General features: G+C 44.1%; 1 protein-coding gene across 16 annotated transcripts; it reads right to left on the minus strand.

Moving 5' to 3' along the window:
• Nucleotides 1–460: 460 nt before the first annotated feature.
• TPM3 (tropomyosin 3) lies at nt 461–26,501 on the minus strand. 16 transcript variants are annotated; one of them, XM_014864915.3, is made up of 10 exons: nt 26,190–26,427; nt 25,455–25,580; nt 15,138–15,271; nt 13,767–13,884; nt 13,577–13,647; nt 12,856–12,931; nt 11,483–11,545; nt 11,230–11,299; nt 10,114–10,192; nt 461–1,824 (listed from the first exon to the last, which is right to left on the minus strand). In XM_014864915.3, the coding sequence occupies exons 1-10, from the start codon at nt 26,304–26,306 to the stop codon at nt 1,821–1,823; spliced, it is 858 nt and encodes a 285-aa protein (XP_014720401.1). In that variant the 5' UTR covers nt 26,307–26,427; the 3' UTR covers nt 461–1,820. The 16 variants fall into 16 exon arrangements, with proteins under 16 accessions (XP_014720401.1, XP_070353467.1, XP_014720408.1 ...); XM_070497366.1 differs by lacking the exon at nt 12,856–12,931 and adding an exon at nt 12,229–12,304 and having other exon boundaries at nt 26,190–26,399; XM_070497367.1 differs by lacking the exons at nt 461–1,824; nt 12,856–12,931 and adding exons at nt 9,053–9,355; nt 12,229–12,304 and having other exon boundaries at nt 26,190–26,501.
• Nucleotides 26,502–27,393: the final 892 nt, after the last annotated feature.

Genomic DNA, 27,393 nt, shown 5'->3' on the forward strand with positions numbered 1-27,393 from the left:
TCAGGACAGTTTACTAAAACCACACATTTAAGGACTATGTGGTCACTGTCATATATTGTTGAAGTCAAGGAGCACAGGACCTAATAAACCCATGGTTTATAAGAAAGAATTAATACAGTTGTACAGGAAAATGTATAGCTCACCCTGAAGATGCCAGTGCTAAATTAACTTATAAAAGGCCCGGTGCATAAATATTATTGCTAATCTTCATGTTTACCCTAATAATACATATTATCCTTATTTTACAGATGATGTAACTAAAAGATTTATATCAGGACATACAACTAGGAACCTCAGAGCTGAATTCGGAACTTAGTTTTGGTCTGCTTCAAAGTGTGTGCTCTACATTAAATCCTACTGCTACCACCCACAAAGACCTGATTTTTAACCCAGACCTCATATAGTTCCTGTGGAGAAAACACATGTGGATTAGTAAATAAAAGTCAAGTAGGTCTGAGGGTTGGAGGGACTGGTTCTTTATTTCAAAAAGACACTTGTCAATTTTCAGTATCAAAACAGTTGCACTATTGGTTTCTTTCTCCCAATTGGCCCCCAAAGAGACCACACCAAAGGAGAGTACATTTTAAGCCAATAAGCTGCAGGATGCACACCTAATAGACCTCACAGAAACCTCACCAAAAAGGGAGGATTGGGTAGGGAAAAAAACTTCAAAAGATCAGCACACTGCTGGCCCACAGACTATAGAGAGCTCTCACAGCCAAATGGGGTAGCCAGTGTGCCCCAACCCCAAAGAAGCAATGTTTCAAAATAATATAAAATTTTAAAAGTTTTGTACATAAGCTATTCAAGATTTCTCCAGCACTAACTGATACGAAGCACAATGAGATGGCACTTTTAGAGACAGCAGCTTCAGACCCACAATAGGGTGATGAGATGAGTTTCATATGGCTAAATCAGTGGCAAAAACATAATTTTCCTTCCTTTCTTTCAAGAATGCAGGGGAGCAAATAAGTGGTCACCTCAACATAAGGGACACATGATCAATTCTGTGAGCAGTTGGGAAGGGAGAAGAGATGGGACAAGGATTTGGTCTCAGAGAGGTCTCACCATCTTAATTTGTTTGGTCACTTCTGATGAAAAAAATAAAAATAAAATTGCCCAAAGATACCTTAAAGCTGAAAACCTGAACAGCACTTTTTTTTTTTTTTTTTTGCTAACTCCTCCTGGAATCACCTTTCTGGTTTGGCTGGTACTTTGTACAGAGTGATGAGGTTTCCCATAGTGGAGTCTTTTTCTGGGCTCTGTCTGGCTCTCAGTAAGGCAGGCCCATACCTCTTTCCTTCCTCTATGGAGACGGCAATATGCATTAAGCTAAAAAGTTACCTTCCAAAAGGGAGAAAGGGATTAGACCGCTGCTTCGGAGCTGTGGAATTATTTGGAATGTTTTACAAATGGTTGCTACATCAATAACAACAAAAAAGGTAATTACAAAATGTGTACATCACAACATGCTTTGAGAGACACTTTGCATTGTGCTCACATTCCCTTAAATGTTGTTCCCAAAGGTGCTCAGCCTCTAGCCCAACTGGAATGTCTGGGAAGAGGCAGAGACAGTTTGGTGAAAAAGACACAGGGGTGGGGGTGGGAGAGGCGGAGAAAGGAGAAAGCAGCCTTCCAGTTAAAGATCAGCCCTCAGTTTAAAGGTCAGCTTCGGGCAGGCTGGCCTGAGGCGGAGTCAGGGTGAGAGGGAGGAGCAGCGGCAGGGCAGGACTGGGGTGCTCTACATCTCATTCAGGTCAAGCAGAGTCTGGTCCAGCATCCTTTGTGTACAGAGGTGCTCCTCTTTGGTGCATTTCAGTTTATCTAATGGGGGTAAAGGAGAGAGGTTACAAAACCTGGAAGTCAATTTCAAGGTCTACCCATTAAGTCTGAGAATTGTTCCTGTTGCAAGGAAGCTGCAGACTAATAAGCAGCTGCCTTCTCAGCCACAGAAGTAAGCTATTGCACCCCTCGGTTTTGCAGGGCCTCTGGCTTGGCTACTAAAGTTGCAGGTGTTGCTGTATTTCTCGGGGAGGGAGTTGGAGACCTTATCAGTCATTTCCTCTTCCACCCCACCCAACCAAAGCTTTTAGCTTTCAGTCACTGAAGGAGGTGGCCTTCAACATCAGCCATTTACTCTTCTAGGCTTTGCCCACAGGACAATACCTACTTGAAATGACTCACTGGGGTCTGACCCCTGAGAACAAGAATGGGCAGATTTCTACCAGTAAAAACATCAGAATCTCAACTTGAAAAGAGTACTGAAGGACCCTCATGCACTATAGGCTTTCCCCAAAGAGTAGAGAGGAAAGGAATAATTGGTGGGATAAATAAAAGAAACCCCACAGACAAGTCAAAGAATCTTTAAAGAAAACAAAGCCAAGAATACTTCATTGAGTGAAACCCTCAATAAGACTTTTGCAGAGCTGTTGTCCAGAAGTAGCCTGTTACAGAGTTACTTACAATTAAACATAAAACCAGGAAAAAGCAGTAAGAGGGAAAACGTCAGGAAGAAAGCCAGCAGCTGAATATCAAGGAGAATCTAATCTGGCCAGCAAGCAAACTACTCTGACTGCTCTAGGGAATTGGAGAAAACACTCAAATCTTCAACTCAGAGAAGGTGATGGCAACACAGACCTATTTATATCCCACACCCTTGTCTTTCCCTTCCCTTTTCCCACCCAGTCAGAAGGGCCCATCCCTGGGCCTGCAGATGAAGCAGTTACAACATCTTCTCAGGTCAGTCCTTTTATTGTTAGAAAACATCCTCGCAATGGAACACATCCTACAGTCAGTGCACAAGTGAAAGAGCAGCGAATAAGGCTGGAAAATAGAAAACTCTCCCAGATCTTCTCACTATAATCTCTCAGGCCCCTCCCTTAATCCCTCATCATTTCTCGAGAAGGGACAGAAATGCAGTATTAACTGTTCCCACTTTACAGTGCTGTAAGGAAGTCAACAATATTCTAACTGCCCCTATTAAAAAGCAATTTGCTTAGGGCAAAATAGTAACTTTTAAAAACATCAGCTTTTTGCTGGGGTCCAGGTCAGTGGTGTTGAGCAGTAAGCTCGGTTTAATGGGCATCAGTGAGCCCTGCCCATCAGTCACACAGATCATGCAGCGTTAGCTTCAGCTCATTAGAAAGCAGGCGGTTTCGCTCAAGTTGGCTGTAGAGACGCTCTGCAGCAGCAAAGGAGAGGAGAGAAAACAAGAGGAGAGGAAAAAGAGGAAGAGAAAGAGAAAAAGGGAAGGTTAGTAGAGTGCCAGAAGTAAATTTTGAGACTTTCAACTAGCTGGTATACATAATATGCATCTGTTAAGGTAGGATGGATGCAAGGAGAATTCAGACAGAGGGCCGTAGTAAGAGTCAGTCAGTTGGTGGAAAGACCAACAGAGAAATAAAATAAAAAATTCAGACTGACAAATTGGAAGGACAACATTTTGAGGGACAAAAAATATCTCCTTCACAGTATTTATTCTCTGGGTTGAAAAACTGAGACAAGTGAAACAGGGCAAAGGAAGGGATACAGCTGGCTTATAAGAAACACATTTACAATAACTAGGGTTTGAAAGGAACCAAAGTGAACAGTTCAATGTTTGTCTGTAAAGCATTCAATAAAGCATTGTGAATAACAGATTTGGGATAAATATCCCTATACCTTCTAATGCTTTTTGCTAAAGGTGTTGGGTGAAAAACCATCACAGTGGCCTATCGAATAAAAACCCAACTTCACCTTTTCTAAAAGAACCCCAGATCTGTTACTGTCAACAGTGTGTCCAGCCCCAGGGAAGGTGAATTATTGGTACGAGCCAATCAAGATTATCCTGTTGTTTTTCCAGCCTCTCTTGCAGCTAGGGGTGATCATGATATCCAGTTCTGGCCAATGAGATGTAGGAGGTAGTCTGTTGGGGACTTCTGGGAAAACTTTAGCTTTTTCTCTTGCCTTGAACATAAATGTGATGACTAGAGTTGCATATTTCAACTTTAAGATAAAAGGGCTAAGAGAATCACAGAAAGCCCAACTACATCAGGCCACAGTTGCTCAAATCTAGACTTGTTATTTGTGAGAAAAATCTCTTATTTATTTAAGTGACTGTTAAGCTTTTTCTTATAATTAAAAACACCCCTGATATAGGTAAAGTGCTCAAATCCCTTGGCTTTATCTGGATTTTCTACTTGGAGCACACCTTAAAGAGGAGGTATATAGAATCCAAATCCCTTTGACCAGCACAGGGGTAATGGAAATCTGGGGACAGACCTTCCTGGTCTACTTCTTATATCAGCCTCTGAAGTTCACAAATAAGTTTCTTCCTATGTTTTATAGTCTGTTTCAAAATGGTCTCAGGACCTCAACATGAAAAAGATACTTTACTGCCTTAAAACCAGTTTTATCTATGGGCTGACTGTGGGCATTGCTCAGGCACCTTGCCTTCTTGGCTGAGGTTTTCGCCAGTTCCACCAAGAACATGGGACCAGTATGGTCCCAGTAATACTTGCCACTTTATGAACACTATCAAAACAGAAAGGGCACATGTATAGGAAGATCCTAGGAGGGAATGAGCAAAAATAATAGTCGTATTAAGGGGAAAAATTAGAGCAAACTTTTAAAATTGCTCTTCCAATTAAACCAGTGGTTCTCAATATGAGCAATACTGCACCTCCTCTCCCCCCAGAGGGGAATTTGGACATGTGTCAGGGCAGATTTTAACTGTCACAATAACTAGAGGGCCCTACAGATATTTACTGGGCAAGAGACAGCAATAAGTAGGATTGTTCTGTACATCCCAGAATTGTCCTGGCCTAAGTGACAAAAGGCCACTGTTGAGAAACACTATAATAGTCTATAAGCTCCAGGAGGCCTGGTATTGGACCTGTCTTATTCACTGGGGCATCCAGGACAAATAGCAGGCATTCAAATTTGTGTTGAACTCTCATTTCTTAAACTTTCAGTGGTGTTACATTACACATAGATTCCATTTGCAGCCTGGCTCTTCGGTAGCATCTATATCCAAGTTAGTGTGACTCCCAACTCCTGTCTTGGGAAAGACAGGTGTTATCAGGATCTTATCCCTCAAAACAGCCTGGTCAATGAGGGTTTTGTTCCATTTAGAGAAGAAATAGAGACAGAGAAGAAGTGGGGGCATTTTATTGCCTGATTAAATCCCAGAACACACAGTTCCTTAAGAACTGCATGAGGACAGAAAGATAAACGCAGTTGTTCTCTCACCTTGAACTTAGTAAGTAAGGTTTTTAACTCGGCTATCTCTAGTGACTAAAAATTCAGGATCAGATACCAGCTCATTAAAGCTCTTGGTTCCCTGATAATAGCAAAATAAACAAAAAAGGCAAGTCAGAGAATCCATTTGGTCTGATGTTCCTCTTAGCCATGCCCAATTAATTAGGGAACAGTCCCATGGATGCTAGACATCCTTAGGCTTCAGTGGTCAGAATCAGGTCAATTTCATCCTGTAATAGGAAAAGCGAGGGGAGGGGGCCTGCAGTAGAGAACTGTATCAGCTTTGAAGCCTCAAAGTTCAAGGAATGAGGTAGAAAAATAGATTTTGCTTTTTTTTAAACTTCCCCCTGATGTTAAGGCTTGGGAATATTCAACCAATGCTATCTGAAAGGAAGGGATTGAGCGGGGCTAAGATAAGGCTGGCCAACATACAGGCCAGTTCCACCTATCGGCAACTTGGGGCCCAGCCACGTTTTGTTCCTCATCCCTAAAATGGTAACGAGGAAGGGAAGAATAGACTCTAACACATCAGCCTATGGTTCTTTCTTAGAAATGAAGAGGAAAAAGTTAAATGGTCAAGTGCTTTGCTCTTAAGAGTACCAATGATGCTTGACCCCATCCCCATAGCTAGGCCAGGCTCAAGTAACATAGGATGGCTTCTGCAAGGATACAGAGCATTAAATGAAAGTGTAAATTTAGCATGACACAAGTATTTCAGATTTCACTTTTACCCTGTCTTATTGGTCTCTATCCTTGCTCGCGACAGTTATGCCCATGGGGAAAGACAGGAGCTATCAGAAGTAGCTCACTTTTCTCCTAATCTCTCTCCATTCTCTCCTACTTTCCTTTCTAAGAATCTCCATGCTGGGGCTGGCCCCGTGGCCAAGTGGTTAAGTTCGCGCGCTCCGCTGCAGGCAGCCCAGTGTTTCGTTGGTTCGAATCCTGGGCACGGACATGGCACTGCTCATCAAACCACGCTGAGGCAGCGTCCCACATGCCACAACTAGAAGGACCCACAACGAAGAATATACAACTATGTACCAGGGGGCTTTGGGGAGAAAAAGGAAAAAATAAAATCTTTAAAAAAACAAAAACAAACAAAAAAAAAGAATCTCCATGCTGCTCTGCACAAATACCAACATACCTAGAATTGCACTACACAATGCAGTAGCCACTAGCTACATGTGGCTTGTTAACTTCAGATGAACTACAAGTAAATAAAATTAGAATTTTAGCTCGCCAGTCACACTAGCCACGTTTTGAGTGCTCAACAGCCACACATGGCTAGTGGCTACTGTATTGGACACCACTGCCAAAAGTTCTGTTGGATAGCATTGCTCTAGGCTATACTTCTTGCTTTTAGTTTTCTTCCACCAATTCACTCTTCTGTTCCTTGAAATATGGCTTCTCTCCTTGATCTTAATGCTCAAAATATACCCTCAAATTAATAAAATATCAGTAACAATGTCCTGTCTTCAGTTATCTTCCTTTTTAACCTGTTGAAGCTGAGAACCATTGGAAATCATCCAGCCCGGAACTTTTTTAAAGACTCAAAGCTACTCATTCTCCTTCTCTCTCTCCAACCAGTTCCATTTGGCTTCCTCCTCTACGCAGATTTTCTTCGTTGCTTAATTCTTCTGTTTACATTTGTGATTGTCTTTTAGGGTTCTAATTTACTTCCATGGCCTAAACTGCCTGCCACCCTTATGGATTCCCAAATCTCTCTTATATCAACCTCTCCCCCTGAAACCCCAGGATTTTGTTTTCAACAGGATATCTGCCAGTTTTTCAGGTTTATATCCTGCTTTACCTTCCCCCGCCTCCCCAAACCAAGACCACGTGATCTCCCTACGCCTTTAATACCACCGTTTTCCTAGGCTCAAAACTAACCATCCTCAACTTTTCCCCTTCACATTTAGCAGCCAGGCCCTGCATAATGCCCATCCCAGCACCATCTCTCTACTACCACTACTCTAGTTCAGATTATTATCTCTGGGAAAACTGCAATAACCTAACCCAGTATTTTCCAAAGTGTGACAGAGTCACTTCTAGTGGTATGTGAGAAGATTTCAGGCAGTAAACATTTCTGAACTTTAAAAAAATCCATTCACTATATTATTTTAATGTGCATTAGGAAAAAACACTAGCACACTTCAAACCTTTGATTTCAAATTAAAATGGTGTAGAGTAAAAATAAAACAAATTTGAAAACAAGAGTAAATTTGAATTAAACAATACTGTAGGCAACATGTGAATATGGCAAAAGCCACCAAGTAATGGTGAAATGACTGAAATTTGGGAATCATCATTGTAATGGATCACGTTGATAATCTGCTCTCTTTACGATATAGTCTTAACTCCGCTGCCAAATCAACTCTTATCTTATATGCTACTCAGACCAGAACATATCCTTGTCCAAAATCTCCTGTGGCATCCCCATCGCCTACAAAATTAAAACTCCCCAGCCTGATTTCAGCACACACCTGTCCCCTACTCTAAGTGTACCTTTACAGCTATTGTGTCTTTCCCATCCCTCTCTATTATTCTTTTGCTTCTTTTTGATCAAAATACTCAATATCCACTATCCTTCAACCAAACTCTGCTGGTCAAAAATCCAATCTTTTGGAACCCAATAAAAATCAAGAGGCAAGTTTTAACCTGTTTATTAAGTACCTATTACATGCCTCCTTTCACAAATCTTTCCTAATCATCCCCACTGGAATCTCTCTCTTTCCCCCTCTGAACTCCCACAACACCTTATTTATGATTTGTGGCACTTAGCACATATTATCTTTAGCTATATATATATATATATGTTCTCTCTCCTACTAGATTCTGAGAAACCTGAGAGTAGGGATGGTGCCTCCATCCTTGATTACTTCCGTCCTCACCTTAATACCCTGTGCCTAGAAGAGACCAGTAAGCATCAGCTAAAATAAATGAATTTGTACCTTAACCTCAAAGGCTGTGTGGCAGGAAGAAATGGTATGGCCAGAAAGAAACCTGAATTCGATGAGACCCTAGCGGGAAAACCTCTCTACCTGGCTGAATCTGTTTAAAAGAAAAGCAAGTTTTAAATATATATTTTGCTGAGGAACTGAAGTACTCAGTGAACAACACTTATGTGCTTAGATAAGGACAATTGACAGCTATACTACCCAGTTTGAACCATCTCTGCTGTGTAAATTCGAATAGACATTTCTGAAATGTTGATATGTAATTCCATAATATAAACCAGAAACAATTTTACTAGAAGAAATTTACCATATTTATGTATTTTAATAAATCATTAAGACTTTGTGTACTTTATTTAAAATATGCACGATTGATTATTTTAGTTTATCTTTTATCACTTGTCTTCTAGCCACTAGACACACTAGCAAGCAAATGGTAGTAAGCCTCAAATACGTAAGAAATAAAGAATAAAATACACAACTATTGAAAATTCTATCTATTATGTATTTTTCTGACTTAGGATGATGTAATTAGTCAATTTTCATGGTAATATATTCGGGTCCACTGGGTATTCTGAGGATGAACCATTTGAACCACGGTAAAAGGGTAGAGAATATGTATTGGGAGGCATTTCAATGATCTGTCAACCTGACCATATCAAACGAGGAGAAACTGAGGAGAGGATGGAAATATCCTAGGCAGGATGATTTAAGAACCTGGAAGTAAAGGACCTAGATGATCTCATTTAGCCTGAGTGTAAGACTAAAGCTCCTATTCTAAAGAACCTCTATACTAGTTCACCACTTTGATAGACTCAGATCAGTTGAGTTCAAATGTCAAGAAAAAATAGACACACACAAAAGTGGCTTTGATTACATTAGTCAGAGAAGAGAAAGCTTACAATAGCTGTTCCCCGTATCACACCCCCAAGGCTCCTTCTTAGGGACAGCAGCAGCTTTGTGAATGACACGAATGCAGGGTGGCATAAGGCTTCCAGTGGCTTAACATTTTAATTTGGGGTTGGGAGTGGAAGAGAGTACATAAGTTGCTTTGTGTTCCCCCCCAACATCCTAATGCCTTGGGGACCAGCCAGGCCGACCCAAATGGAATCCAGAGCGAGAGTGGGGCAGATCCAGAACAGAGCAGAAACGGTGATAGTTATCTGTATGAAAAAGTAAGGAGACTCTAGGTAAGAAGGATTAGCACCGATCTACACAGCAATTTGGGAGAAAGGAAGAGGAAAAAAAGGAAGAGGAGACAGTAGGAATGGGAAAAGAGAGCCAGACACTACATACAGCCTGAGTCATTTGGCTTCTTTTCAGGGTTAGTGGGAAAGATACAAAGAGGTAGATTAGCATCAAGGATCAAGGATCCACAGCAAACAGACAAAGTCCCCAACAACTCTTTCTGGTGCTTTTTACTACCTGGCTTGCTCTGGGACTCAGCTCAACTCTTTGGTGAATTTGATATTTCCAATCATGGGTGCTTCCCCTGAACTTTAACATCAGGGCGCAAAGCAAATACACCCAGGAGGTCTGTATTTCGTTATGTGATGTTAGGGCCCAAGTCATTGGCTCTCTGGGCCCTATATCCTTAGTCATATGATGACATGATTCTACCTGTAGCAGTGTCCCTTCTGAGAAGACTAAATTTGAGAAACAAACAGAAAAATCATGATGTCATAATGAAGGGACTATATGAATAAAAAGTATAAAAATTACATGTAGATCGAGTTCTACCACTGATCTAAGATTAAATGCCTCCCCAGCTTTGCCAACAAGTAACCAGCACCAATGTTTTAAAGATAAGGGTAGAGATTCTAGTTTCCAAAGGACAACACCAAAGCACACTATGCATAGCCTGTACCCCCACCCACCCACGAGCCAAAGTCCCAGCCCCACTCTGCTGTCAGATAGTTACATAGAGGTCATGTCATTGAGGGCGTGGTCCAGCTCCTCGCTAATGGCCTTGTACTTCAGTTTCTGGGCATAGAGCTCATCTGGACAGGCACAGGAACCACAATGAGGAACGAGGGGATAGAGTGAAAGGTATCAGAAGCAGATGAAGAGAGGGAATCATTAGAAATTAGGGAAAGTGTGACTGTGGGTCTAATACCACAGTTAGGAGAACATCTATACTGGCAGCCATGACTGGCCATTTTCAGATCCACTGTCCCCCAGGACAAGTGGACTTCTTGACACCTCTAATCAATTGCAGCAAGGGTTGAGAACCTGGGCACAGTCATCAGTAGAAATTCCTATTACCAAAGGCACTCAAGAGGATACCACCACTCTCACTCAGTTAACCCAATTCCTGGCAGTGGTAATGTTTAATTTAACAAAAATAGAAAATGGAGAAAGTACACATTCATGTTCAGACACTTCTCTACCTACCAAGCGTGACCAGTATTCGTGGCCCCTTTGTTCTACAGGTTGCCTCTCCAAACTCTCCCAAAGTAAGACTATCTTGCCACCCAGAACATATCAAAAGATCATATGTCAGAGTTCTCAGAGCAAAGTACATTTTCCCTTGTTCGGGTGAAGGGAGTTGCCAAATTGTGGGGACAGGAAGTATTTAGAAGGCCCCTGGCATTGGTCAGCTCTGAGGTGTGGTTATTCCACAGCGGTGTCTCTTGGAGAGGTCTCCCACAACTTGAGTGGTGAATAGGATTGCCAAAAGTAGCCAAGGTGTGACACACATTCTTGTTGCCTTCTAAAACTATGGCTACCATTTTAATCCAGAGAACAAAGATTTAAGACTACTAAATTGGAGGTAAATGCAGCCACTACCAGTCTCCTCCACGGGAAGAATGTAAATTCCAGAATATTAGGTAAAGTCTTATTAAAGGAAAAGATTAAATGTAAAAATCAAATTCTAGAGTTTGACCCACTTCACCTAGCTGTGGCACAGGACAGGGCACAGGATACATGCCAAGTCACTACCAACTCTCCTGGGTGTGCAGAGAACGATGTTAACCATCAGTGGGCAAGGTCTTCCCCTCTATTCTTTATTTAATCCCTCTCCCAGGCTCCATACCTTCCAAATCATCAATTGTCTTTTCCAGCTTGGCTACCGATCTCTCAGCAAACTCAGCACGGGTCTCTGCCTGGGGGAAATATGAAACCAGTCACAATCAGAGATGAACAAGACAAACAAGAGAAAGATCTCTATTTCTTCCACCTTCTACTCCTATAACTTTCAGAACCAAAGCCAGCTAGTCTAAGTCTACATTAATGCCTTATATACCTCTAAATGTTTTCGGTCTTTCCCGATAATCTCTTCAGCTTACCTCCTTGAGTTTATCAGTAAGAATCTTGATCTCTTCCTCATATTTGTCTTCTTTTTGAGAGTACTGTAAGAGAAGTAGAATAAAAATTTCAGAGTAGAAATTACTCACACAGACAATACCCCCCCACACACATTTAATCTTACATCGAATATTCTCTTGGATTTAATGTACTGAATGGTCCATGAGAAAGAGCAAGGCCCATTTCTGACCAACAGGTCCTTAAAATTCACAAATCAATGTCCTTAGAGCCACGACACCCTCAGATTAGAATCCTCCAGGACCTTTATTTCTCAAGTAGACCTAAGCTTTGATCTTGTTTAGATCAACCCAGGGAGCTATTTTTCCTTCCTCCTGCTTAATGAGTAGGTATAGCGACACCCCAAGGCCACAAGGCTAAAACAGTCCTACATGACAGTAAAGACAAGTCATTTGTCTTGCTTGCTCATTAGGTCTCAGATCTGATGATAGAAAACCTATTAGGACCCATGATTACTACCATTCAGCACAGCAGTATCAGCCTGAGGAGAACATGAGCCCAAGCCTCTGAGACCATGAAATTATTTTGACCGAAGCAATCAAAGCGCACAGGAATTAGCATTAAACCCAGAATCGGGATAGAGGGTAGGTGGGTAGGAAGAGGATACTTCTCACTGGATTATATAAGGAATGGGTTTCTCCAGTCTTTCACCAAGGGCAGGGCTGGGGCCAGGCCCCAAAGCCTGTCACTTTCACAAACCAGCCCCTACCTTCTCCGCCTGAGCCTCAAGAGACTTGAGGTTGTTGGTGACATTCTTCAGCTCCTCCTCCAGCTCAGAACACTTACTGTGAATATTTTAAATACCGCAGGAGAGGAAAGGGGAAGAAGAGAACAAAAAAAAAGGGAGAGAGATACACAGACATGAATTGAACCTATATGTAGAGAGTTGGAAGGCATACTGGGGAAAAGAGAAGTTCCCAGATAATCTGAGCAAGCATCAACCCTCCTCCCTCTACCACAGAACATGTCAGGAGCTGGACCCTCCTGGGCTGGGACTCAGCATGTTTGGATACTAATAAAGAAAACACTTGAAAGAAATCACTACCAGGAATAAGTGATAACTGCTACCTGGGGTGGAGGTAGGAACGGATGCCCAACCCAAATTGACCCCCAAATCACCCAAGGGAAGGAGAGACCCTGTGGAGAGGCAGTGAAGCAACTAGGAAAGAAGAGATGAAAGATGCCAAGTAGGTGGAAGAGAATGGAGCACTCCATGAAGAGATGAGAAAGCACTGAACAAATCAACCAGTGGAGGGGAGGCAGCTGCAAAACAAAAACAAAACCAAACAAAACCACACCATCCATATAACGTCTCTGTGGGTTTAATGGTTAGTACCTTTTCTTCAGCAGCACTCAGACACTTCAGGTTCTGGTCCATCAGTCTGATCTGCTCATCCATCTCTCGGCAACGGCTGTTAGTGATAGTCACGGGGATCGCACAAGCCAGGTTGTGGGGAGGGAGAAAGGTCAAAAAGGAACACAGCAAGAAAACAAGCAGCAAAATGAAAAAAAAAAAATTCAAAAAATGAGAAGAGAACACCACCATGATCATGATATGTCATGTCTGGGAGAGAGAAGCACAAATATATATGCGACAGCACTGACTTTGTTATACAAGGCCCAGAAGGTGCCAACACGGGAGCAGTTTGTATCTGCCCTTGCCCTAAAGTTCCCAGATTGGCAAAGTGGTAAAAACACAGACAGATCTTAAGTCAGTACAGCTACTTCAATGCCCCAAGGAGAAACAGACCCTGGGTGGAAGGAGACCAGTAGGGCCTTCCAGTTAACAGTGCAACATCTGTTAGTTTTTATTTTTCCTCAACTGGCAAACTCTCCCTACAAAAAATAAGGAAGCCTCATTGTTCACCTGTCACTAATCAAGAGAGTAAGAAAAGCCCCAAGCCATTCTTAGGGCCTAAAAAAGCACTATAGATGACGCCCACTCTCTAGGCCCTGTTTAACAAGGTTCAAGGAATGCTAGTCTATTCACATTAGTGCCCAAGCCAAAGGGGAAGGGACAGAATGGTACAGCAAGATTTGGGGAGCAAGATACTCACGACTCTGCCAGCTCAGCTCGTTCCTCTGTGCGCTCCAAGTCCCCTTCAATAATCACCAACTTACGAGCCACCTACGGGAGAAGACCCAGGTACAGCTCAGTGCAGCAAAGATGGAGCCATTTCCTGCTCACAATTCTTTTCAGAGACCTGGGGTCACTGAGGAGAGAGGGACAAATGAAAGGTGTCTTACCTCTTCATATTTCCTATCTGCCTCTTCTGCGATGTGCTTAGCTTCTTTGAGTTGGATTTCCTGAAGTTCCATCTTTTCTTCATCTTTTAAGGCTCGGTTTTCAATAACCTTCATACCTCTGCCAGAAACAGTAAGGACAAATGTAGCACTCTCAGGAGTCTGTCATCAGCTCCACTCCAAGGGACCCAGAACTAAGCAGTTTAAAGCCCATTCCTCCCTGCTTACCACTTAAAAAGAATTCCCATAGCATTCCCTCCACCTTAGTTTAATTGCTGTTTAAAACCTTTTCTTACAATAACACACACTTATCGAGAAATATTCAAGTGTAGAGTCTAAGAGCATAAACCAAAAAGAGTCTCCCCACTTCTTGTCCTGCCCATCAGAGGCAATCTCTTACTTCACAATCCTTCCAGAAATGTGTTTTATATAGAAAAACTGTAAAAAAACAAAACAAAACAAAACAAAAAAAACTCATCCCCACTTGCCCACACTCCAAAGGAATCACCTACTGCACCATTCTGCAATTTGTTTTCCTCACTTTCTATAATTTGGACACTACTCTGTAACAGCATACACATAGCTGTCATATTCATTTTCACAGCTGCACTGTGTTAATGTACTCCCAATAGGGCATTTCTGATTCTGAAAAGCCTTAGTTTGATCCCACGCAAGCCATCACACACCTTTGTTCTAGCTTAACTTACACGTGGCAAGGAGCCAATTGGCTATTTTCAACAAAGATGGGTTGTGATTTGATTCAAGAAGTGCGGCTCTCAACCCTGGGCACACATTAAAATTATCAGAGGAACTTCAAAAACATCAATGCCCTCTCGTAATGGATTCTAATTGATCTGGGGTGGGATTCAGCATTCTGCTATTTTTAAACTTGTCAATGATCCCCACCTCTCACTCCCATGATTCTAATAGTGCAGCTAGGGTTGAGAGAGCTTATTAAAACACTGATTGCTGGGCTCCACCGCTACAGTCTCTGATTCATACATCAAGGGTAGGAGCTGAGAATCTGAATTTCTATCAAGTTCCCAGGTGCTGCTGGTCTGGGATTTCACTTGGAGAACCACTGCTTCCGGAGGACTAATCTCACAAATGAGTTCATGATTCACTAAGTGGAGGCTGTCGTGGTGACCCCATTTAAGGATCATTAGGTCAATTTATAGAGTAGCGCCCATTACAAAAGGGTGACAGGGTCTAAGTAATCCCTACTCTGTCTTCAAGCGGAGAGAATATGCAGAACAGAAGGAATAGGATCCTGTAAGATAGGTTACTGTTTTTAAAAATAGGTCTATGAGGAAATCTTCATCACAGCCATTATGAACTTTTGAAGTCCACACCTTATCAAGCCCCTCTACACACCTCTCACTCTCATCAGCAGCTTTCTCAGCTTCCTCCAGCTTTTGCAGGGCAGTGGCCAGGCGCTCCTGAGCGCGGTCCAGCTCCTCTTCAACCAGCTGGATCCGACGGTTCAAGGAGGCCACCTCAGCCTCAGCCTGTGTTTGAATGAAAGAATGGGAAAACGAAGCAGGGGTATGGTGAAAAGAAGCAGAACTATGACAGTAAGATTGGGGTTGACTACCACGAGGAAGCCAGAGTCTTGCTAGAACCTGTCTTAGCTCAGATGCATGTAAGATCTAGCAGATATGAATATATATATATATTTCCTCCCTTTCCCATCAAGAAACTCCCATATGTTTCACAGGAAGAGTGTTTTAAAACTCAGTTCCTTGCCCAGCCCAGTGTCAGTTAGTACCACCCCCTTTCTGGACTCAGTTCAAATTCCTGAACTACTAGTGTCCGGAAGGTAGCCAGTGAAGGGTTCCTTGCCTGGGCTCTGGCTTAGAGGTGTGCCTCACTCTTCAGCAACTTTCTTATAAGTGTCTCATAAAGTGGAAAAATAAATACACAAGGTTTCCTAAAGAGGGAATCCTGGATTATCTATTAATTTGTTGCTTAACTCAAGTTGTTAACCCTCTTATCACCTTACCCTAATATACCAGGAGGATGACTAGGCAAGAGAATGTTTTCCAGAATAACCTTCCAGATCAGAAAGCAAAAGGATGAAACATTGGGATACCTACTGCCCACGCCCGAAACTTGCTCCCCAACCCCCATCTTTTTAAAGTTGACAACAAGGAACTTCTGGCTAAAGTTATCTGCTTTGATGACATTACAAAAAAAAAACGAAAAACAAAAAACGGGGCAGAATAGGTGGTTTCCTCTATGCCCACCATCCCACCTCCAAATTTCTGAATTGTGACTCCTTTCTATTCCTCTAGTCATCTCTTAGCCTCTCCCTCCAGTACAGCTTATTGACAGTCCTCTCCCTGGCCTCCACTCCACAATAAAGCACAGGCTAGAGTCCAAGTAATCTCATGTCTCCTCATTGGCAATGGAATGAGAAACAAGGAAAGGAGGCAGCCTGCGTGTGGATGAATTTTACTGATGGAAAAGCCTCCTTCCTATGACTGCTTGTCCCCTCCCCACACCTTTACCGGTGGCAAGTAGGCTGAGTGCCCACAACCATACAAGAATTTAAGCTACCCAGTTCAGATGCTTATCCAAGTGGTTGGTAAACATGATCTCTCTTCTACAGCCCAGATCGTGCCTGAATTCTATTACCCTGATTTCCTCCTGGCAGTCAGGGGTGGGGGGAGCTATAGAAATTATCTGGGCCACCAGCCCCTATGGGGAGGGTTATAGCCCCAAAGACTCCTGTTAAGAATCAGGTTATTTGGCACAAAAATTTCCAAATATAAACATGGAAGGTTCAAGGGACTAGGGCGCTGGGGCTATATAACCACTGACCTACAGGAAAAGAAAATTGAGAAGTCTACATAAGTTAAAATTACTAAGAAACCTGTGTCTCTAACTGTACTATTCAAAATACCACAAAGACAAGTATTCTCCAGTCCTGTCTCTTCCAGGAAAACAGATGTCCCCTAGGACAACACACATTTCACCTCACAAGCTCAAAAAGGCCGACAGGTCAAGATTACGAGAACAAGTTAGGCTATCAGGCAAGAACTATGGAACACTGTCTGTACAATGATTTACCCCACCCACCTCCCCCTTCAGATGCCTAGAACTAAAAAAAACGAAGAATGGAACCAGATTTGGAGGAAGCTCATGAAATCTAAGTCCCCATCCATCTCACCAGTAGCTACCCAAATGGAGTAGAAGATAACAGGCTATGGGGGTGGGGGTGTACAGTTTCCATGACAACAAGCTGGCTCAGGCAGTTTCTCCCACAAATCAGCATTTACAATAGGATTCTTCGCAAGGCTGAAAAGGGAGGTGGAGAAAACACATTTTGGTGACCAAGAGCATGCGCACATCGACGGAGCCTGTGTCAAAGGCAGAATCCACCATGGGATTCCTGCAAAAGCTTCAGAGACCCTGTGGTGGGGGAGGAGGGAAGGTCAGTCACTGTTCTCTTTTTTCTCCTCCCACAGAGGATCGGTTCTCTTTATAATGAAACAGAAGCTTCCAGAATCAAGATCTGTTACTATGTTTAAAAGAATAACAGAAGACACTTGACTTTTCCTTCAAGCCAGAACCTATGCACAATTGTCCCTTTCAGGTCAATCAAGAGGAACCAAGAGATTGAGTTTGACTTGTAAACCAGAATGGGAAACATTTAGCTTTATGCTATTCTAATCATCCTAGGTTCAGGAGGCCCAGATGTAGTTTTGATCTTTCAGCCCACCCACCTCTGCCCAGCTTGGAGGATACGCTCTGAGGTTCTTCCTTCAGCTAATAAGGATTCTCCACTGCCTGGGAAGCAAAGATCCCAAGGGGGTGGGGGTGGGGGTGACCATACGACAAACAACACAGGGCAAATGACAGAAGGGGATTAGCCTATATCTGGCATTCTGCCACTCTGGGGTTTCTCTTTTTAGAAAAAGCCAGAGATGAAAGTCAAAGGAAAGCAGTACTGTAAAAGTTAGGCCTGAGCCCTGCGAGTAAAGGACCGCTCCAGTTCCCTGTGTTCACAAATGTATCTACCCAGGGAGATACTGTGTCCTTGGGGACTTTAAATTTCACCAAAGGGGAGGCAAGTTGGTAGGAAGGGAGTAGAGCTATCTGCCCCAGAGTAAACAAAGGCGGAGCCTAAGGCAGGCACTCAGCGCAAAGGGCTATTTGCCTCTCCCCTAAGACTGTGTGCTCTAGTGTGAAGGGAAGAGAAGGTAATCAGCAGGAAAGCAAATCTAAACCAAAGAAAGGTGATAAAATGTGTTGCTTGGTCCTCCAGACCCCACAAATAGGAGAGAGCCACACAATAGTCAGACATCTTAAGCCCCTCAAGAAAACAGGAATTTGGGAGTAAGGCCAGAATCGAAACTGCTGTTTAAAGTTCACTCATTCTCTCAATAGTATTCCTAAATTTTTTAGATCAGAAAAAAAAAAGAGAGAAATACCAAGGGGAGTTAGGAGAGAGGTATTAAAAATAGATAAAGTGAACTATACACTTAAAAATGGTCGAAATGGTAAAACTTTATGTTCTGTATATTTTTACCACCACAAAAAATAGATAAGGAAAAAGACTGCATTTAAATATCATGTTGCCATCTGTTAAAGTTTAGCAAGAAGTGTAAAGGAGATTCCAAAATCGGAAGTAGATTTGACAAGGTGCTATATTATAAAAGGTCAGTCTCCAGGTTAAAAGCAGAAAAGAAAAGATGGATCCCAGAACAACTCCAGTCTCAGCTTGGGACTCATCCAGCTTCACAACAAGGAAGCTGGTTCACACAAAGCAACCAGAAAAATAATTAAGCGGCAATCCCACTAACAGCATGGGATACCATCAGAGAGTACTGAGCTTCCACCTTCAGAGGAGGGAGGAGCCTGCAAAACCCACATTCCAGAATGCCCTAAGAGGACAGGTAGCCCATGCACCCCCTCCCTCCCCCCCAGGTGTCTCCTCCTCAGGAGGGGTTCAAAGCTCACTAGAACAGAAAGTCAAAAGATTAGGCTCCCTCAAGCTGGGGAGTACAAGATACTGGTTTCATCAATATTTAACTATCATCCTACTTCCCCATCTGAGGTCTTCCTCACTAGACCTCAGCTCAGTAAGCAAATCTACACGCCCGGAGGGAGTAGCTCAAGAAACATCTGAAGTTGCTCATTCTGCTGCCCATCACCCCAGAGTCAGCAAGGGTGGGAAAAAAGGGAACCATATTTTCCTGCAAGGAAAATTACCAAATCCTGGTGGGTGTGGGGGCAAATGTGATTATCATCTACCCTAGAACTATTTCTAGGATGCACACACACTTAAATGTTGAGCCCAAGACTCTGCAGCTGAACACATGGCTAGTTCCTTCAGCCATCTTCTGTCTTCCCCTTTAAGGGGATCTGGTCTCCAGGACAAAGGAGATGAGAAAGTGTCACTAGTCATAAAGAGTCACCCAGCCAGTCCATCTCACATGAATTGATAATTAGAAGTTACTAGCATAATGAACAGAGGAAAAATCCAGACAGAAAAAGGTGATTGAGGAAGACAAGCTTCCAGTATTTCCATGCCTAGCTGTAAAAAGAAATGAGTATTCTAACAACCTTTAAGGGGCAGCCGCCACACCCCTTTCCCCAAAAAACATAATTCTCAGCCACTCCCCAGAGGAGCAGCCAAAAAGGAAAAAAACAAAAACCAAAAAACCTTACCAAAGGAAAGAACAACACAGAATACCAATAAACCACAAGAGTTCTTTCATTAGGTTTTCAAATTTTAGCAACAGTTACTTTCCTCTCCAGCGTGAAGAGCCTCCAAAACCAAAGCCTCAACTTAAATCAGCTCCACCCACTACACTACACCCTAGACCTTCTAAACAGAAAGCAGTTTCAAGAATCACCATTCATTCCATCAACATTTGATGTTCCAACTTTCAGTTGAACAAACATTTATTGAACTTAAAAAAAAAATGGTGGATGAAAATTAGGAAAGTAGCAGAGTAACATCACCAGAGTCCCCTCGGAACTCATTATTCTGTCTCTATCAACTATACTGTCTGGTCAACCAGAAACCTTGACAGAAATTGGCACTCCAGCCGATTCTCTGCCAGATACACTCGCTTATCAGCTCGGCTTGGAAGTAGTGTTCTTAACTGGTTCAGCTTGCAGTGATCACACTTCAGCAGTAAAGGCCTGAATCTGGCAGAAAGTTTCTGCTTTCCAGGTCATCACGGGTAGAGCCAGACAAGTTTTGTTGCCTCCTATATTTGCACTAACATAAGGAGTGACAAGTACCATCTCCTCCCCGCAGCTTCACGTGGATGGAGAGTGGGTTTTGCAGTTGCAAAGGCTCCCCGTAATAGGAAAGGGCCCCAGCCGGAGGACGGGAGGCGGTGCTGTGGCCTCAACCCCCTCAAGGGAGGGCACCGCGCTTCCTCTCAGTCGACTGCTGCCTCATTTCCTGAGCAGGAGGAGGGAGCGGAAAAGCTGCCAGCAGGCCAGGCCGGGGGCTTTCCGGTGGTTCCCACCCCCCAACCCCCACCTTTTCACACTAAGTTCGACCCTGCCCCTCCCAGACCAGAGATGCACCCACCTACTCTTACCCCTTGGGCCGGAAACCTCAAACGAGAGCAAAGTTCCCCCCAACACACAGTTCATGGGGAAGTGGGGGAGGGAGAGGACGCTGAGCCCCTCCCCCGGCCGCGCCCGGCTCGAGGGACTGAATGAATGGGCTGGGAGAAAAGAGGAGGAGGAAAACCACTCCCCAGATCCCGGGAGGCTCAATCCTTCAAAGGTCAAGCCTGCTCGGCCAAGCACCCATTCCCCACTAGCCCGCTTGATGTCCAAACGAAGCTAAGCCCCACCCATCCTCCAGACTTCAACTTCATCTCTGAGTCTGCCGGCTCCCTGAGGGCTGTGCTCCACCGCAAAAAAAGGGGCCCACTCCGGGGTCCCAGCTATTCCAGCGCCTGCCCCTCCCTCACGCGCCTCGCCCTCTCGTACCTGTTCCCGGGCCCGCCTTTCTCCCTCCACTTCCCGCTGGAGGCGCTCGGCCCTCTCCTCTGCATCATCGGCCTGCTGCTGCAGAACCTGGATCTTGCGCTTCACCGCCTCGATGGTGGTGGTCCCGGCCATGGTGCCCACCCTGCTGTTGCTCACGCTCGGGTTCCTGCCTCCTCCGCTCGGCGTTGCAGCCGCCTCTCACCCCTACTTCCGCCTGCTCCGCCCTGAAATACCGGAACTCACCCACCCGCCCGGATGTGACGCCACGGCAGCCGCGCCCTCCCACCGCCAGGCAGGCGGGAAGGCAGTCCACTGGAGGGAGACCCGCGGCGGGGAGCGAGGGGCGGGGCCTCCCCGTCGCCCTAGGCGACCGCTCCCGGCCTTCCCTTGGGTCAGTAAAGGGGGGCGGGGTTGGGAAGAGGCAGTGTTACCATGGTAACCAGAAGGCGCGTCTAGTCTAGGCTCTCGGGCCAGGCAGGCTGCCACAATGGTTGGCCTACAAGTAGTGTGCTGCCCTTACACTCCCGCAGTTGACCCCTCACCCTCCCAATGCTGACTCGCCACCACCTACCCGATAGGGTACCCGGTGTCCTCTCCACAAGATAAACATCCTACAAGCCTCTGCTTCCACCCACCCCGCACAGTCTCCAAAACCAGGTAGTAAGAAAAGCCTAGACGTTCTGGGCCTCATCTTCAAGAGAACCCCACTCTGCGGCCTCCTCTCACAGTCTGCTCAGGTAGGTTCTCTCCCATCTCCTGAAAGTCAATAAAGGGGATTATGGGGGTGAAGAGATGGGCAGGTTGGCAAAGTTCTCATTCTATTTGGCATCAGTTATGAACTTAAGTGTTCTACTTAGAATACTGGTCTTTTCCTGTTACTTCTGAGAGTCAGTATGCAGTAGTGATTAAGCAACCTACCAACCCCTCCAAACCTGGAATGATTCAGGACTAGGTAATTAATCATCGCTTATAATTCCTTTTGTAGGTGAGGAAGATATCTTATGCCCCCATTTTATCAGGAAGGAATCTTCTATTACAGACTGCTGTTACCAGATGCTTGAAGCAACAGCAAGATGAGTGCCTGGAAAACTATACTGTGGAACAGAGCCTCCATTCTGTGTTATAACTTTCACCAATTTCACTGCCACTTCTGTGACCAGGTACCCCAAGGAGCTATTTATGAGTTAGAAACTGTCCCTACAGGCATTGCCATGCAGGAGTTTTGGAAGCACAGTAGTAAAGAGACTCGAGAATTTTATTATCTTCCCTTTTATGTCTTTGTATTCCTTCCACCTTCCCAGTAAGTAATAGTAATAAATCTCTCCACTGGTGCAACTCTCTTTCCCCCTAGAGAATTAGGGTGTGGGACAGAATTTAGAATTAAGAATCCTAAACCCTGGAAGATTGGTAGGCAAGACAGATGCTGCCCTCAATGCCTGGTTCTGAGGACACTTCCTCTGGAGGCTGTGTCTTCTTATCTCCTTTTAGAAATACTAAGCACTGAGACTATTCAGAGGACACAATTCAGACAATAAGTAATGTGCTTGGTAGAGTAACCTGCACACTTTGATTTTTTCCCCCCAAGAATCAGGAAGGAAAAGCAGGGTTCAAAGCCTCAGTAAACTTTACCCTAATGGCTTAAGAATTTTTCAAACTGTCTTTGGGGAAGCCTGATCAGAGGGACTATGGAAGCAGAAATGAGACTGTCATCTGGGTGTTGATCGGCAGGGGGCACTATTGCACCCACTTGCCCTAGTGAAGAAGCAGACTGGCCTCATCTTAGACACACCAAAGGGGTGTTGAGAACACCACTGCATTCCTGAGGCTGGTAGATTTGAACAGATAATCTTCTCTTGATCCAGGGAAACAGGTGGATTGACTCCTGATAGCCTTTAAAAAAGCATGACGGATGGGCAGCGAGGGGCCCAGTGCTATTGTTTTCCTGGTGACCAACAATACAACAACATATCAACAGGTGTATATCTCCATCCCTGTCCCTCCTCCCCCATCCCTTCCACCTCCTGTCCTTAAAAAAGGGTGTTATGACTCTATGTCCTACCCATTACCCTCCTCTTTCCTTTTGTTTTACCCTGAACAGCTTCTGATTTCATCTCAGACTGAAAGGACCTTAGATATAGTTGCACAAAAATGTGAATGTTCTTACTGCCACTGAAGTATACATGTAAAAATGGTTAAAACGGCAAATTTTATGTTGTGTATATTCTGCCACAATTATTTAAAAAAAGGCCTTTAGACAAACTCAGGGAGTAAAAAAATGAAGTTTGGACTGACTTTGCCATAACCTTGCCCTTTCTTTGTTCAAACAGTCCTAGCAAATCCTACGCTTTCCAGAAAGGCTTCTCAGATAACCAGAAGTCCCTATGTAAACATGTGGTTATTAACTCCCTGCCCCCTCTCTTCCCCTTGTATCTACATCAAAGTAATATGCTCTGTTTACTTGTTTATTAATCTCAAGGGCAGAAGCTGAGTGGTGAACTGCCTTTGTACTGGACAGAGCACCCTCCCCCCAAAGATGTGTATATTATGTTGCTGATGACTCTGTCTCTTGCTCTCTCCTTTAAACCTTGTTGCCTCCTCCTTATTCAATGCTTTTCTGTATTCCTATAAACATCCCACTTTCCTTCTTTGACCCTTTGAGGCAGGAGTCAGCAAACTTTTTCTGTAAAGGGCCAGATAGTCAATATTGGTGTGGCAACTACTCCATTGTAGGGAGAAAGCCAGTACACAATATGTAACTGAATGGGCATGGCTATGTCCCAATAAAACTTTGTACAAAACCAGGCTGTGGCAAGATTTACCCCACAGGTAGTAGTTTGCTGACCCCAGCTTTGAGGAAAGCTTTCTTCCTGCTTCCACCTTAACCAGAGCTAACAGATTTTTGCCTCCTGCCCACAACCGGCCGCTTCTATTCTTGTTCTCCTACATATCTGTGAGGGTGCTTATCGACTTGTTGGAAAAGGTAACAAGGGGGAGAGAAGTTGAATGCATTTTTCACCCACACATTATATATTTAAATGGTTTTTGCTGGATTCCTATATAAATATGAGAAGCTTCTTTCAAATGAGTATACTAAATAGTCTAGGTGGGAGATGACTGTGTGTGTGTGTGTGTGTGTGCGTGTGTGTGTGTGTCCTAATACACACACACGCAGCTTAGGACAGACAGAATTTATCCCCATGAAACTCCTTTATCTTCCCAATGATATTGGTATATTGTCTGGAGCTTCTATGTCATTCTCTTTCTCCCAAGATCTCAGGTTAGACTTGTTCTTTTCATTGCTCCTGGAAGCACCTCCTTAAGTCCACATACTAGCTGTTTCAACCTAAGGACTTTCCCAGAGAGTTGTTACCCAACATCTCACAAAACTGTTATTAACCTGACATTGCAGCAGTTTGTGAAAACGTCTATCTCCATGCCTGTTTATTGGAACCAGAGAGATCTATCCATCTATACCTGGAATCTAGGTTAGGCAACTCCAGCAGACCATGAAGCACCTGCCCAAAGCCCTGGGGGTAACCAATGTTTTTTGCAGTTTTTCAGGAAGGAAGAATTAGTAGTTTGCAGTGGCCTGAACTTTTGGAAACTATGAATATATATAATGTGTATGATCCACTTTGTGTCTCTGATCTCTAGCATAATATAGTCAACAACGCTTATCACTTCCCTGGGCCACAGAAAGTGGTGGAAAGCCAAAGAGGAGCTCAGAAACCTAACAGCAAAGAGGCCAAATGGGAGGATCCAAAAACATTTGTGAATGGCCCACTCTGTCTCTTTAGCTATTTTCCAAAACCAAATGCAGTTTTAAAAAATATGCTCCAATTTTCCTATTAACTCAGTACTGAGAATTGACTGTATTTCCATCAATACCAGGACATTCTTTTGTTGCTGTTAAGACTCCTATGTTAATTTTCTTCCAAAAGTCTTCCCTATGTGGTCTCTCATTTATCTTTGTGGTGAACTTCAAGGTTGAAGATGAAGGAAAGTAGGTGATTATGGAATAGCATGAAGCAGAAAAGAGAATTTCATTTTCAAATGGGAAAATTCAGCCCCACAGAAGCTGGGTAGTTTAGTCAAGGTCACAGAGTAAGGTCTGGTGGTGATACATTTACCCTCTAAGATTCCTTCTTATTTCTATTATAGTCTATCATTCTAAGATCCTCCCTGCTGCCCTATGAGCAGTGCTTACTATGGCATCTCCGTGGCATGAGGGCAGATGCCCACATTTGCCAAGATAAATAAACCCATATAGGGCCAGGGTCAATGTGACCTCCTTTGTCCCATTGTGAAATCTGAACTGGCTTTGCTGGGGAGTTGAGAGATGAGAGTTTCCCTATTAATACACATATCTACGTGTCAAGCCTTGGACACAAAAGCTAAGAATGTGGCCTAGGGGAGGAGGTGGGATAAGTGATAGCAGTTTGGACTTGGAGTCCCCTCCCTTTGTCCAGGTCCTGGGAAAGATAATTAAATTCCTGGGTTGGGAGTGAGACACAAATCAGACTTCTACATATCTTTAAGAAAGAAAATATATGCCATTACAAGGGTCAGCATGTGGCTATATGCAAAAATGTATGTGGGCATCTATGTCTGTGTTCTGTGAATCCACAAGTATGTATATGTCTGAATGTGTTTGGAATTTAGTCATGTTAACATGGAGGTCTGTGTGTATAGATTAAACCCATCCCCCATCTTTCCAATACTCACATCAGCTGCCTTCTTCTCTGCCAGCTCCAGCTTCTCCTGGGCATCCTTCAAAGCTTCAGAGTACTTGTCCAGCTCATCTTCTGTCCCTTTCAGCTTCTTCTGCATGGCTGCCAGCTCATCTTCCAGCTATATAAGCCCCAAGAGTCACACACAAGACATACATACACAACAGTGCAGGCTCAGACCCTGGGCTCTTGAGCTCTGACAGACCCCTGTCCAGCCTCTATGTTACCATCCCGAGAGAGACACACTTTCTCCCCAGTCACTTCTAGTCAACTGCCCCAGGAGTTATACTATGTCCCTGGCCTGTGACCCTACGGTATCTGATCCTAAGATGATGACCAAGCCATGCTGGTCTTTCATCTAAGACCCTGGGATTTTAAATATCTCAGGGTGTAGATGCCTGCGACTCCATTTAAGGGAAAAGAGCTTGCATACCAAGCTCTCACCTTTTCTTTTAGAAATCAGGGGTTTTTCTAAAACATGATCTACTCCCACTTAAATCTAGCAAACATACTGTAGCTCAGAAGGGGCCTCTGACTTTCCCAAGGTCACACAGGCAGTCTGAGGCAGATACCCTAGATGTCCTCTGCCCATCCAGTGAGGCTGGGGAAAGAGTCCCTCCCACCCAAAGAACAAGTTGGCACCAGTGGTCACTGCCTTTCCCATGCAAACTCTCTTTCATCTCACAGTCTTGTTCAGCAGCAGGTGAGAGAGATCAATGCCAGGGCCTACCTGTTTACTTCTTTCTTCTGCCTGCTTTTGCTCAGCTTCAGCTTGCTCTGCCCGATCCAGAGCATTCTCCTTGTCCAACTTCAGCATCTGCATCTTTTTCTTGATGGCCTCCATCATGAGCAGTGGCCGTTGGTGAGCTCACCTGTGAACACTGGAGAATTGGAGACTAGGGCAAGAAAGGAGGGGCTGCTGACAGAGTGTCTAGGAGTTCCCCAGACTTGAACCTTTATTTCTGCTCATGGCTCCACCTCTTGTTCCTAATATGGTCTTTCCAGCTTCCTCCACCCCATCATTGTTCTCCTGGGAGAACACAGGGTGAGATACTTTGATGGACTGACATCACCAGCAAAGAAAAAAATTGAGGAACAGCTGAGGCTGATTTTAGACAATGGAAAGTGGGGGAGGGGAGAGGCACTCCCTGACCCTGAAACTTTCCACTCACTCTGAGCACCTCTATGGGTGTTTTAAAAGAGCAGGGAGAGGGGAGGGGAGAACATTGAAATAGCAAAGGGGACTTTGGCAATTCTAGAATGGTAGTTTTCACCCAGAGGGTCCTAGTTACCCTTCTGCTTCCCCCTTACTGTCACCTGGACTGTGTTGGATGCTGATCAAACTCCACTGGTTGAGTTTTACCTTTCGATTCCTGGTATTCAGGGAGCTTGAGCAACAGTGAAGAGGGGAGGTCACTCATGATCCCTGACAATTCCCCCAGATCGCCAGATCAAATTCCTGTGCTATTTTGAGAGTCTCTATTTGGCAGAGAGACATCATTCCTCCCCCTTAAGAGCCACAGGGATGGAGTAAAAGGGTAGGGTTGGGATCTGGAAGACCATCCCAGAGCTTCAAGAGGGGTGGGGAGAGAAGCAGGGGAGGGTCAGAGTAATCCAGATGGGATCATGTCCTCTGTTTCCCCATACTGATCTTTAAATAGAACTTTTATACCCACACAGACTGAGGTGTTGCTGTCTTCTCTTCTCCCCATCCTCTGCTCCCTTCTTACCGCCCACCCCCACATGCTCACCACCATAATCATCATTACCAGCTCTGTTCTCCCCAGCTTAGTTCCAGGCCATGTTCATTCTTCTACTTGGGGCCTCATTACTGACAAGTGGCAATTGCTCTCAGTACACTGGCACCATACAATCTGAGAATATGCCAGAGGAGAGGTGGGCACTGTTCAAGGTGACCAGAGCTATCAAGGAAG

This window comes from Equus asinus, chromosome 25 (genome assembly GCF_041296235.1).
Source record: "Equus asinus isolate D_3611 breed Donkey chromosome 25, EquAss-T2T_v2, whole genome shotgun sequence".
Classification (NCBI taxonomy): domain Eukaryota; kingdom Metazoa; phylum Chordata; class Mammalia; order Perissodactyla; family Equidae; genus Equus; species Equus asinus.

Bases quoted from the DNA above. Each gene is read 5' to 3' on its own strand.
- TPM3 (XM_014864922.3), bottom strand. From the start codon at position 26,306: ATGATGGAGGCCATCAAGAAAAAGATGCAGATGCTGAAGTTGGACAAG. The intron at 25,581-26,189 runs GTAGGCCCTGGC...GGGCTTATATAG, and splicing joins CAGAAGAAAGAAGTAAACAG to CTGGAAGATGAGCTGGCAGC. The intron at 11,300-11,482 runs GTAAGCTGAAGA...TATTTCCCCCAG, and splicing joins TTACTGATAAACTCAAGGAG to GCAGAGACCCGTGCTGAGTT.